This window comes from Myzus persicae, unplaced genomic scaffold (assembly GCF_001856785.1).
Source record: "Myzus persicae strain clone G006 unplaced genomic scaffold, MPER_G0061.0, whole genome shotgun sequence".
Lineage (NCBI taxonomy): Eukaryota > Metazoa > Arthropoda > Insecta > Hemiptera > Aphididae > Myzus > Myzus persicae.
Genome location: NW_019103915.1, coordinates 85591 through 107115, shown reverse-complemented (window position 1 = coordinate 107115; position 21525 = coordinate 85591). Strand labels below are relative to the sequence as shown.

General features: G+C 26.6%; 1 protein-coding gene across 1 annotated transcript; it reads right to left on the bottom strand.

Moving 5' to 3' along the window:
- Window positions 1-615: 615 nt before the first annotated feature.
- Window positions 616-19622, bottom strand: LOC111036288 (angiotensin-converting enzyme-like). The gene is made up of 15 exons (XM_022318282.1): window positions 19247-19622; window positions 17207-17344; window positions 13277-13435; window positions 11991-12093; window positions 11766-11909; window positions 11109-11300; window positions 10643-10757; window positions 7621-7773; window positions 6312-6436; window positions 6140-6238; window positions 5991-6067; window positions 4869-5029; window positions 3247-3369; window positions 925-1106; window positions 616-862 (listed from the first exon to the last, which is right to left on the bottom strand). The coding sequence occupies exons 1-15, from the start codon at window positions 19337-19339 to the stop codon at window positions 762-764; spliced, it is 1965 nt and encodes a 654-aa protein (XP_022173974.1). The 5' UTR covers window positions 19340-19622; the 3' UTR covers window positions 616-761.
- Between the last annotated feature and the right edge of the window lie 1903 nt (window positions 19623-21525).

The following is a 21525-nucleotide window of genomic DNA, read 5'->3' as shown; positions in this document are numbered from 1 at the left end:
AACATTATGGATATTAGTTATAGTTTTTCATACAATTATAATATATTGTAAGTCTTTGACATTTTGACTCTCATATACTCAAATAATCTAATTGCCTGTTATTATTTTGTTTTTAAGCTGATTATTTTCCATATTTTTTTATAATTTGATTTTTGCAATACGTTTTTGTCTAAGTTTTTATGACTTTAATACTTCAGTACAGGATATTTAGACCAAGATTAAGTAGGTAACTATATTACATAATAATATTATTTTTTTAAAACCATTTTGTGAACTAACAATAGTAAACAAATTGGTCCCTTTTTTGTTGTACAAACGTTTGGCTTTGTTTACCTGGATTCCCGGTGTTATTGAAAGTCTGTGTAGTCAGCACCATATTTCATGTCAATCGGACCCCTTATGTGTGGTTAGATTTATTCGCCTGCCATATTTTTTATGTATAGGTTATGGTTATAATATTATATAATTGATAGTCTTACAGTATATTGAGGTGTTTGTACTTTGTAGTCATTAATATTACAAACACGTATAACTTCAATAAAACACATTTTTTAAACATACATTCTTCATTTTATTTTAAATTAAGTAAATGGATAAATTATATTATAGGATTAAATCAAAACGTTTTAGTGTATTTTACATAAACATTTTACCAATGAGTTACAATAACATTCAACATTAAATAATACAAAACAAATTGGGTTAAAACTACATTATTGAATTACAATTTAAAATTTTAAAATATTATTAAATATGTCAAATTAATGGTACAAATATTTTAATATATTAAAAACAACGAATAAATTTAAGTATTTGTTGACTGAATAGCAATTGTTAGCCTTTGATAAGGGCTCGAACAGTGCTGAAATCAATAAAACAAATATGGTTAATGTTTTGTAACATTTTGGTTTAGTTTTGTTTTACCTATGTCTTCATTTAATCTAGACCATCCTATTCGTTCTGCTTTATTTTCATTAATCAGCCAGTGTGTGAGTGGCTTAAAATATTCAATCAAAGGCCTCGCATCTATTTCACTCGTTTTTCCTCCAGTAAGGATTTTAATAACTTGTGGCCAAGGTTTTGAATAGCCCATTGACATTATTTCACTAATAGAGACAAAACATAATATATAATATGTAGTGAAATAGTTGAGTTTTGTTAGACATAAATGATTTTTTTTTAATCAGCGCTCATACTGTGGACGAAAAGGAAAAAGTTTTATATGTGGATTTATCAAAATAGCAATAGCTTTGTCGTATACATAATGATTTTAATGGCTAGTTTCTAAGCTGTAACAATTAATAACGGTCATTGGACTAATTGTATCCGGCAGTAGGTAGGTATATACAATATACAGTAGAAATCGTTTACAGTACTGGATAGAGTATGTACAGGCTCACCGAGTTGAGAACTTTTACCAGCCCCAAACCTGTTAAAACGGGTTAAAACAATTATGTATAACACTTATTGAGTTAAGCTCAGTAACTAGCTAGTTGCCTAGTTATATCTGGGCCTGATCGTTTACACCGGTGGTAGTGTCAAACGAAAGTTAATTACCTTAACTTGAAGGTCCCGTCAAAACTCCCACATTGCTCACATTATTATGTAAATTAATTATGTTCTTAAGACTTTTTTGTAACCATAATACGGGTAGGAATATTTTTTTGGTGGATATATTTAGAAAATTACATATTTTGACCATAATAAACGCAGGTTATCCAAAACGAGTAAATGAGTGCGCTAGAGGCTGACTGCACTATGACTATATAGTGCGGTTGTTGGAATGATTGGACTTATTATCTAAAGATTGACTGACTTTTTTTATAAAAATATTTGTTGAAAATTAAAGGGTTTAACTTATAACGCAGTAATAAAATAAATCGATCGAATGATAAAGTATAAATTGTAGATCATTGGAAATAAAGGTAAATTGGTACGAACCTGACTCATTATAAATAGTATACACTTTTAGTAAATTAATTATGATTTTACTGTATAAAAAGTACAGTCTATACTTCTTTTAAACAAAATACTATGATCATATACATAAAAAAATTTCGGGTGTGGAGGGGGGGGGGGGGTTCACAAAGAAAATTGCCCCCCCCCACGCCTGACTATAATTAATAAATAGGAAAAAATTAATTTAAAGTACACTGCTTTTTTCTCGTCCTAAGTGTGATATTAGTTAACATTATTTTACGTATTATTTAGTGTCGTACTTGCACACAATGCAGCCGGCTACCCAGTGATTGTAAAGGCCCCCATTTTGTTTTTTAGATTAGAATCGTGGGCCCATTGGAGAAAGGCAACAATCAAAAATATCATTATTAGTGTGCTAATGTGTCAGTTATTATGCATTTTCATTATTTTGTTAATTATTGGGGTAGTTATATTAAGGGGACATAATATATTGTAATATAGTTTATATCGACTTCAAGAAACAAAAAAATATCAACTCGATGAATAAATTATAAGTAAAAGATTAGACTATGAAATATAGTTATAATTACTTTAATCCCGAAACTTAATGCATTTTTTTCTTGTGTTCTTGTTTGATACTCAATGATAGAAATTTTAATTTTAGTTTCTTTATTTGTTTGCTGGTATTATTTGTATTTTTTCGTTTTGAGTTAGATATTTTTATGTAACACGTTATTTTGTCAAAAAAATGATATAATATGTAATTTAATACAGACCTTCAAATATTTCTATAAATCTGAAATTATAAATTAGTTTTACCCCAGGCACCGGTTTAGATTCAATTCAAACCTTATTAAAAATAATTTGATGATTTGTATTTTATTACAAAACTGCCGTCAGCTTCAGTATTGATGGTTACCTATTTGTTTTCTTATCGTCAACCAGCATTAAATTCATTGTGAAATCATAAATCTACTTCGATTTATTTTTAAATTTAATTAATTTTTATAAATTTTTGATTCTTTTTACTAACGAAACATTTTTTGCCGTGCATTTTTTAAATAGATTTCTAAATTATCAAATTCCTGACTATATATTATAGTTATAATATTTTTAACAGGAAAATTAAGCTAGCCTATATCACAAGTTTTAAAACGAATACACATAAAGGTAATTTTTTGTTTTATATTTAATGTAATTTAAAATAATGTCACCTTGTCTCTCGTTGTAAGTCGGAACATTAAAAGTTATTGTACTCTGGGCCAAATACCACGAATAAAATCACTCATGCCACTAGTATGTAATCAAATGAATTTTGATACCTACCTCAATATTCGACCAGCTTCTCTTGACCGGTATATGTCACAAGTATGTAATGGACCAATATGTCCTGCTGCTGTACACAAGGCTTCATGTATTTGAAACTGTAGAATGATACTAATGAAGTATCTGAAATATTTGATAACTTATAGATTAAAATACTCAATCAATATCTATAGTTACAGATCATAGAAGTCTAAATTATATAACAACTTATGTTGTGAGGTAAACATTTTATGTTTTGAAAAAAAATGTAATACATAGTTTTTTGCATAAGATGAATTTTTTTTACAACACAAAAAAATTATTGAAAGTTTCGATTTTTTTATAAGCATTTGAACTTAAAATTTTAACAAAATTTGATGTTTAAAAGAAATATAACAATTTTAGTTAGTTGTGGAATTATTCAAAAAATATTAAGGGACTTGACAGTTGATACTATAAATTACGTATTTTATTATTTTCTATACACCATGAAACGTTCAAAATATTTAGTTTCATTAGAAGTTAGTTATACCATAAACGATAAACCTATTCACACTGTTCTACGGTATGTTGGTTATTGGTATTGACTAAATATAAGTTATAAACTAGTCATAGTACCATTAGTATCTAATATAATAATAATTATTATAATTGATTTGGCAAGATATAGATTTACCTACAGTACTTCTTACAGAAAAATAAATTACTAATAGGTAGCATTTGATCAAATGATATACGCAGATCAACCACGCATAGGCATCGAAAAAAGAATACTATACGGAAGGTATACAGATAGTTGACTTGGCGGGGTTGACAAACGGGTGTGTTGCCTGACTGCCACTGCCAACTGGTCGCCACCGACTGTGTTTTTTAACTTGAACAGAGTATATTTGGATGCAACCGATAGATGTCACCGGTGGTTACATATTTGTGTGTATATTACATGTATCGCGGTTGGGAGTCGATCTGAGTTTTGATTATATGTAATATAAATAAACTAGAAAATATCCTTAAAAATACAACTTATACAACTTTTCTTTTCAGAATTGTTTTTCGTATGTTACGATTAATCATTAAATTCAAATTTAACAAATACATTACAGTGGTCAACTCGTGAGGTGTGTTCACTCATAATGTACTATACCTTAAGTTTCATGATTTTTTTTTTTTGATTTTCCAAATGAATTATGAAATCATAAACAATGTACGCAGGTAATAATTAATTAAATATTTATAAAGAATTGACAAAAACTACTCACATAATTAGTAATAATTGATTACCTATTAGTTATAAGTACATACAACGAACTAACATAGGTATTTTAGAAAAAATATAAATTTTTGTCGACAGATAATTTAATAATTAATATTTTGATTTGTATAGATAGCAAAATTGCAATGTGCAGTCTATATCGGGTGTCTGTGCTTGAAAAGTGCAAATTGATTTTCGTAGGTATTACTACCTGAGAATTCAGTTTAGAATAGCTAGAGTACCTACATAATAGGTATAGTACACAATACACATTGAGCAAACATAATCTAGTCTCTACAGCTAGGGGCAAAACAAAATTATAAAGCCACCAGAATTCTAATATAACTATTGTTGACATTTTTACAGTATTACATGTAGGTTTCATACATACTTTATATAAGGAGTATCAGCGATCACATGATACTTAGAACTTGGATCGAAATCGTTTTCATCCCTGGCAATCGGTGGAATGATTCCTTGATTCAATAATTTTAAATCCCACCATCGAGCATTTAAGTTGTGTACGCCTTTGGAAAAAACGCTCCATCGCCACTGTAATTTTACATTTATATTTCAAAAATAGGCAAGAGAAGCTAAGATACTTAAAAACGAGTATCGTGATATAATATAAGTGCCTACTTGTATTTATTTGGAGTATCACAATAATAGATACCAGCTCGAAACTTTAAATTTAACTAACTGAATATTTTGACTAAAAAAATCAATGAACAATTCAACAATTTCGATGATCATTTTTTTTAAAAAAGTTTCTATTAGTACTGATACACAAGCGTTCTTAAAGGCATTTCAAATAGTCAAAATCACATTTTTTAAAAATTTATTTAAATTACTGTTAAGAGTATTAAAGTTAAAATGGAATAAATTTATAAATGATAATAAAATCAATAATATCATAATCTTTATATTTTGAAAGTTGAATTGGTAATGCCATCAAAAAATGAGTTACGAATAGTTGGAAAATATAATTAGTATTAAGGAGACCAATCTAATATGTTAGTTAAATTGAATATTTTACTAAGTATTTACAACCAAATTAACAAAAATAAATATTAATAGCGGTTGTGAATTATTACGTTTTTTTTATTTATGACGTTTAAATTAGATATTATTCTCAGTCCTAGATTATTTTTATCACAAATTCACAACTAAAAAAGACGGTTATAAAATACATAATATCAACAACTTTATGTGTGCTTGTAAGTGCGTAAGTGCCTTAAGTATAATAATTTTATTATGTAGGCGCACTTACCCTTGAACACACCAACGTTAATTTATTTTTGATATATTGATGATTATGTGATGCTTAGGTAGCTATTAGAAGCATAATGAGTTACCTAAACGTCCTAGACAACACTCCTTAGAAAACGACCAACTAGCCACCTAGCTTAATCGCTTTTTTTTGTTTTGGTTTGATAAACATTTTTATTTTAAGATATACCTTCCTATAAAATTAGTTACCTAGCATAATTATATATCATTCAGTGCAACTTACCAAATCAACCGAATAGGCAAAAGGCAGATAAGCAATTTTGTCTAAAGCCATTTCCATTAAGAAGTCTATTTGACTTTCTAAAAATAAAAAAATAAAAACAACCGAGTTATATAAAATATTTTGTTTTTAAAGTTTAAATTTCAATCAACCATAATCGTCGGTTATGTTATTCAATAGTCCAATCCTATGTAAATGCCGTGGTGTGGAAATAGAAAGAATAACTGCATCACTCAAAGCTTCATGAAAACCTAAATAAATTGATATGTTTGTAACCGATCTAATTTTAAATAAATGTAATAATAAAATATTTGTTGTACATACCGGGATTCGCTCCTTCTTTAAACAACAGTGGCTGATCTGTATAATGGAGATAATATTCAATATGAGCCATCTCATGATGTGTCGAAAATAGATCATCCATTGAAACTTCAGTGCATTGTTTTATTCTAAAAAAATTGATTCGTCACTTAACAATTTTTAAAATTTTATTCAGGAGCTTGTTTGTGTAATTTATTGTTTTATTTAATAATTATGCATTAACGGTATAAATCTTTTAATCCTGTATATTGTAGTGATTCTCTCAAACAGAGTAGATACCGTTTGATGAACAACTGGACAAGGATGACTCGAAGTTGTAATAAGTTGTAGACAATTGGTAAATTTCAACGGGGAAATAAATCATATATTATTCTCAATAGAAAAATTTTCTAGTAATTTAATTCAAACTATGGAAAGTATCCGATTTTAGTCATTTTTTTTCTAAGTCCAAAATATTAATTCGAAAACTCGATGGCACGAAGGTGCTCATTTTTGCTCTCTAAAATCACATTTGAAAATGGGCTGTTCTGGCCTTCTGGGCTCTCTTATATTGGCTTACGTTCTACTTATCGGTTCCTTTGCGATAAGAATTGTCGTTCACATGAATTATCAATGTAAATGCACTTTGCCCACTATCGTACACACGCAATATTTAACATCATATCAACTCTCCTAAATAGGTATCGGGGCAAAAAATTAGTGGAAAAGTATTATAATTATGGTGACAATTAAAATATAAATTATAATTTTCAAACTTACTGCAATTCTATAACATTTGAAAAATCAGCCTTATTAACTGTATAGAAAATGAGATAGTAAACTAAAGTTAGATATTTCAGTAAACGTAGTATAATCTTTCAATAATATTTACAAGTTTGTAGGTACCTAGTTAAATTGTCAATTTCAAGATGTTAACCACCATTTAGTTTATTTTACAATAATAGAATATTAAACTCTATTTCGTAATAAGAATCGATTTCATTCAAGTTTTCACTAGGTAGTCAATTTTCATTAATAAATCATACTTTACTAGTTATGAACCCTAGGATATATTTGTAAAATACCTACCAATAAACAACAATAATACAAGTTAATAAAAATTGCAAGTATCTAATAATTTTATGTTTTGTAAAATTATGACTACATCACTTGTATTACCTACTTGTATTACTTACCTACTAAAATGATATAAGACTTTAAGATATTTTTATTTAAAAATAGAATACACTTAAGCAAATTCCTTTCTAAATCAAAAATATGATGAACAATAACCAAGCTGTAATTAATGGTAATTATATATAATAATATTTACCTGTAATCATATTTATTACAAAAATCCCAAGCAGATGCTTTGCACGAAACTGGCCTGTTTGTTGGCTTTTCCAAAATTGAATTATGCCAAAACTCCACTGGCATCGCTTTTAATCCAAGTGATGTGAAAAATTCTTCAGAAATTTGGAACATCCTATAATTATTTAGGTATATTATACATTTAAAACTTGTCCGTTCTTTAAAATAAAATATATTCATTATTGTTATTATTATATGTGTAAAATGTACACAGTGTCGGTCCAGCCCACCTGGCTACACAGTAATTGATCTTGGATAGTTTTCAATATTACAATGTGCAAAGTATGTATGGTAAAAATTACTTATGAGTCGGGGGTGGGACATTTCAAATTCTTTTTGAACTAACCCAACGTTTGGTTTATTTAACACATTGTGTATAGCATTCAAATATTTCAAATACATTCTGTTTATTCCGTATTCACAAGTTAAGTGAGTGTTGAGTAAGTGTAGTTATGATGCTTTGAAATCGTTTGTATAAATGTCACCCACAAAATATAAAATTTTGTATCAACACAACAGTCAACAAGACAACAAACACTCATCATACTAAGGATTAGTAAATTAACCCATGAAGAACCATAAACCACAAGCGACGGACAAGCCTACTAAGGTAACATTTTTACTTGATATAACAGATTAAGTAAGTTTATAAATAGTAAACTTATTTAGCTACTACAAATAAATCAATAATTACTACCAATTTGTATTAAATTAAAATGTTTTCGCATTAATTTTTTCAAATAAATATCAGAAAACTTAAATCATGCAATTATATGCACTTTGATTAAAAAATGCAAAAAAACATTGTTTTGTTAAATTTAGTTGATATGAGCCAAATCTCGTAGGCATAACTGACAGCCGATGTATTTTGACTAAAGGAAAAGAATATGAAATAGGTATGCTAGAGAAATCCTAGAGTTAATCCTTAAGGATAACCTATCATCACATGGAATGAAAGTTAGCTTAAATTTAAGCTTTGGCCTTATTCTCTTATTCCCCTAGGGCCTAGGCCCTAACCAAAGTATTCTTTGATATCCGTCGATGTAGGTATAGCCAGAAGTTTAGTATACTGTAGTGAGTACCTACAGGTTTAATAATTAGTGACCTGAAACGTACCCACGTCTAAAATAAAGATTTCTATTTTTTAAAATTCAATGAACCACTATAGGTAATCTAGTAATTAACAAATAGCAATACTGCATTTACAGGGTTCACACTATTACAACAAAGTTGAACGTGATTCAACAAATTTTTGAATTTAGATTTGTTGTGGTTGTTAAGTATATGTGCTACAGGTTTAGGTTGATTCGGACGAAAAGTATTGTAAATTACAGTTAGGTTTGGGCACCAAAATTAGAACTGTAAGGAAAATGCTTCCATTATTTAGTTTTCATAAAAATGAATAATATAGATAAATCTTGTGAAATGTAGTGGTGCCTATATAATTAGATTTAATGAACATGTCGTGCTTTAAAATTATAATCATTTTATTATTTTATTTGGTTTCGATGAACTGTAAATGTATTTTTGTTAGATTAGAAAAAAAATGTCTTGGTTGTTTTTCGTTATTTTATATGAGTTTAAATAGACTTATAGATATATTTGTATTCGGTTATATTGATGTAATGGTTCATTTTAATAATACGGAAACCTATTGGAATCTAAATACAAGTATGTAATTTCAAATTCATAATAACTAATAAGTATTAACAATATGATTATTGTCTACCTATATTATTCCTATTTACCTTAAAACACTCATATCTTTTATTAAACTTGATAAAAATATAATTGAATTATTAAATGTATTTTTATTGTCGATCATTGAATTATTAATGAGTATTTGCACATGGCTTAAAGGCTTATAATTTGATTTTCCTTATCACTTCGATGTATATACTTAATTAAATGGTCAAAAGAACAGTAGGTACCTGCTATTGACTTACACCTACTCACATATTATTCACGTTAAAACTATATGTACATAGGATTAACATTTACCACGTTTTAGAGGGTTTACTTTGACTTTGATTAGAGCCAAATGTTAATGGATTTTTCAAATATTCATTTACTTCGATTTTATTAAAAAGGTGAACAAAATAGTGACACCAAAATATGTTAAGTAGATAGGTACTAAAAAGTAAACATTTAATGTAAATATTCGCTTATTAGTTGACGTTAAAAACTATAAAGAATATGTGATAGTAACGAATAAATTATTTATTATATTGCCTTCTTAGCGAGTCTTGGCTGTATAATTATGTAATTAATATACAACAATTACTACGTATGTATAGGAATATTTATGAGTAATTATATGGTTTCATTTATCATATATGTATTAAGTTATTCCGTGTTGATAAGCCTAACCTAAACTATATATTTGATTTCAATATTTATTCTATGGTTTATTGAGTAAAACTCAGAATTGAGGGATCCACTTTCACAGCAGTTAATTAACTATACGAGTACAATAATATAGTAAATATTTTTGCATAATTAATAATAAATATATTAAACATATTAACTAAAATATTTTAGTAAGGAATTTATTTGCGTTTATTCGATACAAATTGGCCTTAGATAAAAATTTAACATTATTAAGTAATAATTTTAGAAAAACTTGAAAGTTAGAGAAAATACATTTTTTTCCTTCAAAGTTATGAATTATGGTACCCATCTGGATAATTTTATTTATTTTTGTAAATAATGTATTCAGAATATTTAGATCCTAATTTATTAAATTTGTATTTTATGATTATTTCTAACGGGTGGGGCCTCGTTGTACATTAAATAATGTTGATTGACATCTAAATTATAACTGAACATTTTCAGTATAATATACCATAAAGTCAAACATTAAATAGACGATAAATGGACCTGTTAATCATAATTTAATAGGTACGTTCAAAAATAAATAATGTATTTAGGTCATAGCGCTATTGTTATTTGTTTAGATGTATTAATTTGGATGGACATATTACTTTAAAGGCGTGTATCCTTGACGTAACATTTCACCGGAAACATCAATACGTCTTTTCTTCGGAAATGGAATCACTAAGTCTATTATGTTTTTCCAGTTCTGTGCCCACATGTTACCTTATCAAAAACACAGAATTTCATAAAATACAATGCAAGTTATAATATTATAAACATCAGTAAGTAGACATAATAAAAAAATAAAAATAGATTTTATAACATTGTTCAACTTCAAGTAGGTATCCCTAATATGGTACATACCGTAGATACATATTGTAGATCCAATGCATTTACATTTGAACATAATTTTTATTTTATATTTGTAATTTTGTAAAGCATTTTGAAAAACAATTAAATATACCTAACATTAAGTTATTATTTTTAATATTTTACATATCGTACATTAAGCATATATATTGTAGCTATTATTCACTTTATATAATTGTCATTAAACGGCAGTATGGCTCTTACCTAGTAAATGGGCTGGAATTGGTCCATCGACTCGAACCCTGCGTGTACCGTAGTGAGAAACTAATTTTCGCCGAACGTAAGAGTGAAGATGTTTATAAATCGGCTCTATGGCTGTCCATAAATTTTCAAGTTTTGCTTTAAAATTTGCATCTTCATACATGGCAATTTGTTGTTGACCCGCATCTTCAAACCCTACAGTGTCACAAATAAAATAATGTGACCTTTCATCGCATTGCACGAAGGCTTATGTTTTAACTGGATGGTTTCATTCATGTATATTAAATACCTTATAATATTATGCTTATACTGCGGAATTTCAAATGTTAAAATAATTTCTAATGATCCCGGTTATTTTATTTTTGTTTGAAAAAGTTTCAAGTTTTAAATTAAAAATATATACTTAAACACATTCAAAATATATTTTTTAAATCGGGAGAGAATACACATCATTATTACATAAGAATATTCAATTCTTTGACCGGTCTTGAATCTAAAATATCAATAATATATCGTTGTTCACATCCAGCCAGTCACTTATAAACACAATATTATGTGTTGTTATTTAATATACATAATATAAACATATAATGTACATCATTAATAAAAGCACAACTAATTGTTCTTCATTGTTTTCAATTCTTAAAAATATCACAATACCTATTGCCATTGCAGCTTCGTTAACCAATTCCATATATTTTATGTATTTGGGTCGAATTTCATGTCCAATATTATCTCTCCATGAACGCCAGGTATACAATAGTTCTTCAAAGTCTCTTGAGTTAGCCATTACTCTTACTAAATCTTTTTGTATTTTTTTTTCAAAATTATCATATTACTATGCACATGACTGTTTATTATATATAAATAATGAATTTTTGATACCTGGTTCTAGACTTAGTTCACAATACGATGTCAATCTATAACTGAATGGACATATTTTCGCTTTAGCATAAATATCTTTCATTTCATTTAAAATCGAATGCATCTACAAGATAAGAAAATATTAAAATGTACCTACCTATTTAATATACCCAAGCTATAAAGTTTTAATTTATTTTATAGAAATACAAAATCATTTATTTTGCTTCATCAAATATAATACATAGGAAAGAAAACTATATAGCTCACTCTCGCCTATAAGATGTACCTACCTATAAATATGGTTTTTTTTACATTCAAGTTATGCAGTTTTATTGTGGACAGTGCTTTAGGTTTAGTTTGTTGTAAGGAACGTCTAAATATTGTTTGTAATCGTATACAAGAATTTTCGAAATCAGAATTTAAAACGTTCATAAAAGACACCGATTTAATTTTTAAGTTTTAATACTGTTAGTCAGGATTCTTGATAATTGATTTAAACCTAACCTAAGTTATCCATTAAAATAAAATATGTTGATAATATAAACATAAACTAAATGTAAGCACGTCTATTTAATTTACGATACCTAACAAGAGTTTGCTAAATAATCTATAGAATAAAATAATAAATAATAAATAATAATAATTAATAAATTGATTAAAAGGAGTAAGAACGTCCGCTTTTTAGGGGGTTTGAGATTGGCAGTTTTAATGACTTTTTGATACGAATTTTTATATTAAATATGATACATGCACTCCCATTTGGATACCATAGTGGATATTTAAATACGACATCGAGATAAAATATATACACTATTTTGAACAAAAATTAACGACTTAGTTGGTATGTATTGCTATTGTTACAATAAAGTAATTAGTTTTTTAAATTCATTATTTTGATGTTTTTAAGACTTATTTAAACTTTAAAATTATTATGATATCAAAAAAATAAAAACGTTAAGATTACGACACGGAAAATATTGTCTTCTGTATCGCTTAAATTTAGTTTCTCAATTGCAACTGTATAGCTTGAATAGTTCTCTTTCACTCGAAACGATTTCCATAAATAATTTATGGTTGTCTTAGAACTTAAGTTATGCTAATGTCTCAGTTAATAATTTTTTAATATGAGTTTTTAAATAACTTTTATTAAATAATAATTTTTTAAGTAGGTCTCCATTTGTCTTAAGTACAAAAAACGAGCATTTGGTCCATAGCTTATTTTGAGTTAAGCATTGTACAATTGTACAGCAGTAGATTTAGAATTGAATATTTGTTTTTAGTGAATAGATGAATACAAATATTTTTACCTGATTTAGTTTTGAATCTGGTACATTCGATTGGCCTTTCAGTGCCAAAATTTTGAGTTGTCTTTGTATAATAGGATCAGATATACGAGTCCACATGAAATCAGAAGCTTTTCTCCAAGATACTCTATTGAACTTTGAGTTCAATTTTTGTTCATCTATCTTTATAGTAAAAGTGCAAAAGTAGTAAATATAAAGGGATTATTGTAATAATGTAAATACGGAAATAGCTATCTACGTATTAATACGATTACTTATTATGTATTTAAGGAAATAAAACAATTATGGTATAGTTGTTAGGTACTTAATAATTAAATTTAGTATGATTTTGTAACATAGATTACACAAGCTCAACTTATAACGCATTTATTTGGTGACGTTTATATTAGTAGGAGCATCATATTTCCCGTTTTTACACATTTACCTACATCATACTAATTAAATGTATTGTAATATAATATAAATTATAATATGTACATATTTGATGCTGTAAATTTTTCTGACACTAAATATGGTTAAATAAATACACAGTGATGGGTTATGTTCTGATTTTGTTAAATATTCCTAAATATATGTAGGTAAGTTTACTTAGTATACAAGTCAATAGTTATCCACCTGTTACCTCAGCGGATCAGCAATCTGTTAGCAAATTTTAATTATAAATTAGAATGAAATACCTTATAACGTTAATAAAATTACCATTAAATTAAATTGAAATGTAGATAATATTAATATCATGGTCCAGACGCCATGCACCAATTTAATTAATTAAAATTTTATAAATATTTGTAAGAGTACCCAATTATCAAGATGATTTTAATATTTTTTTTTTAAAAATTTACATCTAAATAATTCTGAAAATTTTCATAACTATTCATTTAATGCAAGATACTCACTATTTCGGAACACAATAATGTTTTTGAAAACATTTATTTTACATACTTTGAAGTTGAAAATTTCTACAAATCCACATTTTTAGAAAATAATTATATTTTCTATTGTTATGATTTTTGAAGTCTTTTACTCTTTTGAATGACAAGATACATTTTTAGTTTCATACTCCGAAGTAGAATATTATTCAGAGTATTTCGATATATAAAAATACAATTTTGAACACTTATTGTTAATTAGCTATAAGTATTTAACGTTTTGATGAGTGGTGTAGAAGACCATCATTTTTGTAACCACTCCACTCTGTTCTTCTAAAAACTTTAAATATTTGTAACTAATTAACTACTAGTCTAAAATTTGATTTTCATGTTTCGAAGTACTCCAATTAAATATTTTGTTTTAGAATAAGGAGTTTAAAATACATGTTGTTATTAAATACATTAAGAAAATGATACTTTTTTATGAATATTTTGTTTTTATGACTTAGGAGGGGCTACACATGCATTCGTTGTTTCTGTCTTACAGACGTAAAACGTACAACATAGACAATTTTCGTTCACTAGTTTCAATAGCATGCTGTTAGTTTTTATATTAGAGTGAATTATCATATTATAAAACTTTATAGAGTATAATCTGTGCCTGAACGTTGGGTTTTATTCGATATTTTAATTTTCAAGTGAGATATAAGCATTTTTAATTTGTGATATTTCATGTACAAATATATTGCTTAGAAATTAAAATATCGAAAAATAACCGATGCTTAAGCACAGATAATGTTTTTACCTAAAAATTCGATAACACTGTTGAAACCAGGGAACGACAATTTGCCATGTCGTACGTGTGTAAGACTACGGCGACAACAAATACACGGGGAGCGTCCTCTTAAAAATTAATTTAATATAAAAATTTTAAAAAAAAAATTAAAAAATGTGTGTTTTACGATGAATAGATCCCATGTATCATACATTTTCTAAAAATAAATATAAATTAATTGTATTTATTAATGTATTTGATAATATGCAGTGAAGAGTTTTTTCCAAAGTTATATCTACGTAGGAATTTCAAACAATAATAACCAATTGTATTTCTTCAAAGTAATTACATTTTTGAATTTCCATGAAAAAAAGATTGACCTCAATAAGACGAATAATTACTACCTAAAAAAAATAAGCTTACATTGTAATTAGTACGTTTCAGTTTAGCACACTCAAAAATCATAATACAATATTTGCAACCGTTATGTTGTAAAATAACCTTATCTTGAATATACCTATATTGGTTATTTGTCTATACGATACGAACATTTTTTGAACTTTGGGTTTCTAGTTATAATAATACTAATAGTAATATGTTTATTACCTGAGTATTATATTAAAAAAATTACCAGTTATATTATATGTACGTACTATATTATATACTATATATACTACCTATATTTTGTTATAATTCGAGATGAACAGCAGTATACCCTTCTGAGGCACAACTATTTTGATGGAAATATTTTAGTGCTATAAGTTCATTGTCCATTTCAATGGACAGTTATTATAACTGCATTAGTGCCCAAGTCAATTTTTACTTTTGCAGTGTTGTCGACCCGATATCTTATGTAATAATAATATGTTATTTTTTTTAATACTAAGAAACATTTCCCAATATCCTTTGAAATGGACATTTTTAAATAGGTACTTACCAAACTACCAAATGGTATGTAATTCAAATGACCAAACACAAGTATACAGTTCATATTATTACAGTATATACCTATTATTACAGTGGATATTATTCATCTCCAAATTATCACTAATTTAGAGTTATATAGACCTTAGCAGGAATATAAAAAAAGGTCACTGTAGTGGACATCGGGTCTGTACAAAACTAACAATTATCTCGAGCGCTATTGAAATTATTATAATTGTCATTATATAGACAATTGAGACTTAGATGGGTTTGAAATAGCTTAAAGTTATAATTTATAAGTTTATATGAATATAGGTGTAGTTGACTATAGTTGTGTATGCATGCAAAACAAATCTACTTTTCTAGTTAGATTTTGAGAGAGTCAAACTCTATTTCTATCTCTATTTTATTATTTATTTATTTAACTAAGCATGGCTAATTTATTTGAATATTAGTAATTAATAATTATGTAGGTTAACCTAATTTTTATCGAAAATATAGTGTATAATAATTTAATTATTATAATATTGTATCACATATTTTATTATATATTATTGTGAATAACTTATGAGTTAATACTGACGTCTAGACGCACATTATAATAGTGATAAGTTCATGGTATAGGTATACATTGCTTAAAATTAGCTTGAATATTATGCATATTATACCTACTACGATATAGAAAACAATAACGGTCATTGTTCCTAAATCATAATAGTGAAAAATTGCAAGTAAATATGATTAATATTTTTTGACTTTTTTTTTAAAGTTAAGTCGTTAGAGAAAAAGTCGATATTTTATGTTTAAATATCCAATTTCGTTAAAATTTAATATTTTAGTAGCCTGTAAAAAAATTGTGAAAATCTATTTTCAAAATGTATATTTTAAATTCAGGGAGAAAAACTTATAAAGATTATTGTACTACATTTTGAAGCCTTAACTATTAAAATTGAAAATGTCATGAATTTTTAAATACAAAATAATTTGTATAATATTATCGTATGGTTTTGACAAATTTTGTAGAAATTAGAACTTTAAATGATTATAAAATAAGAATGCTGGTGTATTATTTTCTGTATCTGTAAAATAGTATATAAACTGACGAAGAACTTTGTATTACACATTATAGTATTTTACTGCATTTTTATTTAAAATAAATGTATTTAACTACGTAAAGTTAGTATCTTTCTATTTTTAATCATCAGTGGTACGCGACTGATTGATAATATACTTAAGTGGTACGCAAAACAAAACAGTTTGACAACCGCCGCACTATTCAACTAATGCTAACTTAATAATACTAATTTTATATTGGTCGTTATTACAACGTGAAAATTAAAAATATTTAAATTGTTATAGATTCACCATTTGCTTTTTATTATATTCCGTTATATTTGTTGCGTATGTCCACTGTGCCATCGCCACTCTATTGCACGAGGCTACTGCTTCATTTTCCCATTCACGAAGGAATTGTGTAGCTTCTTCCATGTTAGTATTAAACCCCTAAAATATTGATCAATTTTTTACTACTCATCAAAAAAAATTGCATCGTTAAAAAATTATTTAATTTAAATATGAGTAACTAAATATATTAATAGTGTTGTTTATTCTTGATAACAAAAAATTATCTAAGTACAGATAAAGATAAGTATAATAACATGTTATTCAGATAGTAATATAGATAGGTAACTTAAATTTCTTGTTCATTAGTATAGTACGGGTGAATATTAAAGTGTGCACATAATTAAAATATTCTAGTCAGCTTCCACTAGCTTTATCATTTATTGAATCAAATTCAGGTTTTTCTACTTTTAAAATTATGATTTGTTAATTTATATTATTGCTTATTTAATTAATTACTTGTTGGATCAAAATTGCTTACTAAATGTTCATAAATAATATTAATTACTAATTAGCCATACGAATTACTCTCAAGGTAAAAAAAAGCGGGTAAGTGGATGTCGCTCTGCTGTACAGTGAGTTACGAGTGGCCACTGTAATGAATGGTGTTAAATTTAAATTCAATAATATAAAATCTTTGTACACAAAAAACGATAATGAGGTCAGCCTATAATATTACTTAGTTTATTTGATGATATTATAGTGATAAAAGTAATTTATTTAACTATTATTAGGCATTAGCATTACAGTAACTTTATGACCCAACGAATAGAATTTTATTGACATAAATAAAAAAAAACTAAAAAAAATGGGTAAACAGTACAAAACAAGTAAACATATTTTGAAAATGTTGTTATGTATACAAAATGCTATAATAAACATTCAGTGAACATTTCATGTATCTACAGTAGTTATAATAAGTTACACCAAAAACCAAAATCGATTTTGTGTTAAATTTTCCGTTTATCCTTAATTTTTTTTTTTGTTTTTTTCCGAAACTTTTGAAAACTACTGAGAATTTTAAATTTTTACTTCACGAATGCACCAACTAGATTCATTTTCCCACCGGGAAAGATACTGAAGTTAAAAATTAAAGCGAAATAATTTTCGGCTACTTACAAACAGATACAGAAAACAAAAAATAAATAAATAAATCTTCATTGAATTTAAAAATGTTAAAAAATTGTAGCTAATGACTATCATTTATTATTTATTTGGTTCTACATCAAAATGGCTTATACTGTATGTTATGAGTCTCAACTTATGACTTATGAACTACGTATTGAAAAATAATCGAAAACAATGATAGATTCATAATTATTACATTTATGTAACAATGTATTTGTACACCTACGAAAGTTTTTAATAAAATTATTGTTTACATTTTTTGTCGAAAATGTTTCATATTTGTTCTTAGGTCCCATATATTTTTATATGAATTACTTTTATGAATTCAAATAAAATTTTCATCAAAATAGGTAGTTTTTATTATTTTTAATTATTTCATGACAATTCAAAATATTTTTTTGGATACTTTAAGTTTTGTGTTTTGGATTAAATTTATATTGATAAATTTATCTGAATAAAGCTTTCTTCATCTAAGATAAACACTATAAATAACTCACCAATATTTATCTATAGATAAGGTATTTGATAAATACATAATTCATATCTAAATAAGTCTCAACACTACTTTAATTTTCAAATTTATTACACTATTACTACATACTTCAAAATATGAATATGTTATACAATTTTAAATTAAAATCCAATTAGTTAGCTTTTTTATTATTTAATGTTAAATAAAATACTCAGTTACGGTTAGTTATAAAAACAAAAAAATATTATGTATAAAAATATATGATTAGAACGATTGTGTTATATTTATATAAATATGTATAAAATATATAAATGATAAATAAAACAATATGCGTGAAATGTGTAAAGCATATTAAGTGAAGAGTAAAGAAAAATTAATGATTTAAAATAATTTAATATAGGTACCTGTATTTTTGAATAATCTAGTTCCAGAGAACATTTGATTAAATATACTGCAAATACTAGAACAGTCTTCATTGGGAAATAGAAGGTTTTCATTTTATCTTGAAAATATTTTAGTGAAGTTTATCTTCTAATAGTAGATAAATGTATGATATTAATATGTTGTACAATTTCGATATACTTTTTAAAAATTTATCTTTACAAAAGTTAAAAATTTGCTTAATAAAATTATAGTTAAGTAGTTGTATTTTACGTTTTTATAAAAATAAATATACACTTATAGAAATTCACAAAATAGTAAAGAAATTATGTTCACAAAAATTTATTAAATTACTCGGAACAACGTATGTATGTCCTATTTGGATCACAAATGGCAACTGTCAAAGAAGAATTATTTGAACGTATTTCTTTAGGTTTATATTGTAATAACTTGTATTGTGATCATCATCTGTAACGGGCAACAATTACATTACATACCTTCGCCATTTTCGTTCGTTGTTTAATTTGTGTTTTAAAACATATAAAAAGCTAATTTCGTTTTGTCAGGAAATTAAAGCGATTTTTATTAAATAAATAATTGTTTGACTGAAGAGTTGATCTTCAAAAAATAAAGGTTTAGGAAATATTGAAAACATATTTTATTGATTTAAATATGTGTTAGGCTGTAATAATAAAACATTGATTAACAAGTTAAATTATAGTCAATTTACTTTAGTAAATATCTATTCCAAGACGACACATAAATAATATCTATGTTTAGAACAATAATTCAAATAATACTGGTGAAATTATTGTACTTCCAAAAGATCAATGTTATATGAAACGTAAAGCTCGGGCAAACCAGTTCCAGTTGGCCCGCGTTACTTTCACCATCATAATAAATTATGGTAATTGCAAACAATTGGGTTATCACTGATATACAACAATAGTTAATAAAAATAAAAACAATCTCGCCACTCATTTTATTTATTTTGGAAGTAACAATTGTTATTTTATTTTTGATTCGATAAAGATTCATAAATCATATTATTTACCGAGAAACATAATTTTAATAGGTATTTTGTACGAGTGTGCATTAAAACAATTATTAAAGCTTGTCTATTTACTATTTGATGGTTATTAACGGCATGTCCCATTTATTTGTTACAAATTAAAGATTTTGATGTTTTAATTATAAACGTTAGACAATAACAATAGCATTTCATATTTTAAAGGAAACTACAGTTACTTACCTTAAAAAAATACCCACTTTCAAAAAAACATTTTTGTAAAGTTCATACCTAACTACTTTTATTTTGTTTCATTAGATATAATGTTTAATGTGTAAATATCAAATATGTACTCGATATGGACAACAGAGTGCTGCCAGAGTGAAAATTACACTTGAAATTCAATTAAAACAGTAATAATTTTATATGCGTTGGAGGTTCCGTTTTTTGAATATTCGTCATTTGCACTATCGTGCTGATAGTAGGTACCCAATCGTTGTGTACCCATATGTACTTAAAAATCAGTTCTTTCGATTGAATCAGTGGCGAATGCAGTTGTGAAGGGGTTGGTAAGAGCCACGAGACCATACCATTGCAGAGTCCAGTCACACATTTCCTCATTTGTTCAAAGAAACATAATATTAATCCAATGATCGAATACCTACTATATCGATGGTTTATCCGAATTGCAGTTATTAAATAAATTATATACAAAAAATTAATAGAGAAATTTAATAAGATATTATGTGTTACGTTTATAACCAAAACTTAACCTGCAAAAAAATATTTTTCGTAGTAGCTAACGTTTTAAATGCGTTTTAAATACATCCTTAGATCTTTACTCTGGATTGAATATAAATTAATATACAGTGGCTATATTATAGTTGCATAATCGATCATCCTCTGTAAGCAAACCATATTACAATAATTATATACGTATGTCGCAGGTACCAATGCTACTGTATGAAGTGAAATGATTAAGTAAGTAGGTATTACTCTTGACGAGTAATACATTTATAGTTTCAACTAGTTGTCTACTAGTTGATCGCAGTACATGCCACATGACTGTTATAATGGAGACGGCGAGAACATTGTTTTGACAAGTTGACATTCTTTTGGATCGCAGAGGACTAAACTAAAATCGATTTCACATTTTTACAACTAGATATGGTCTACGGATAACGCTGTACTGACATTAATGGCATTTTCTGAGGCATAAAATTAAATCTAATAAAACGTACGAACTTCGTGTGCACCCTTAATGCTTATATTACGGTATTCGGGTATTTCCTC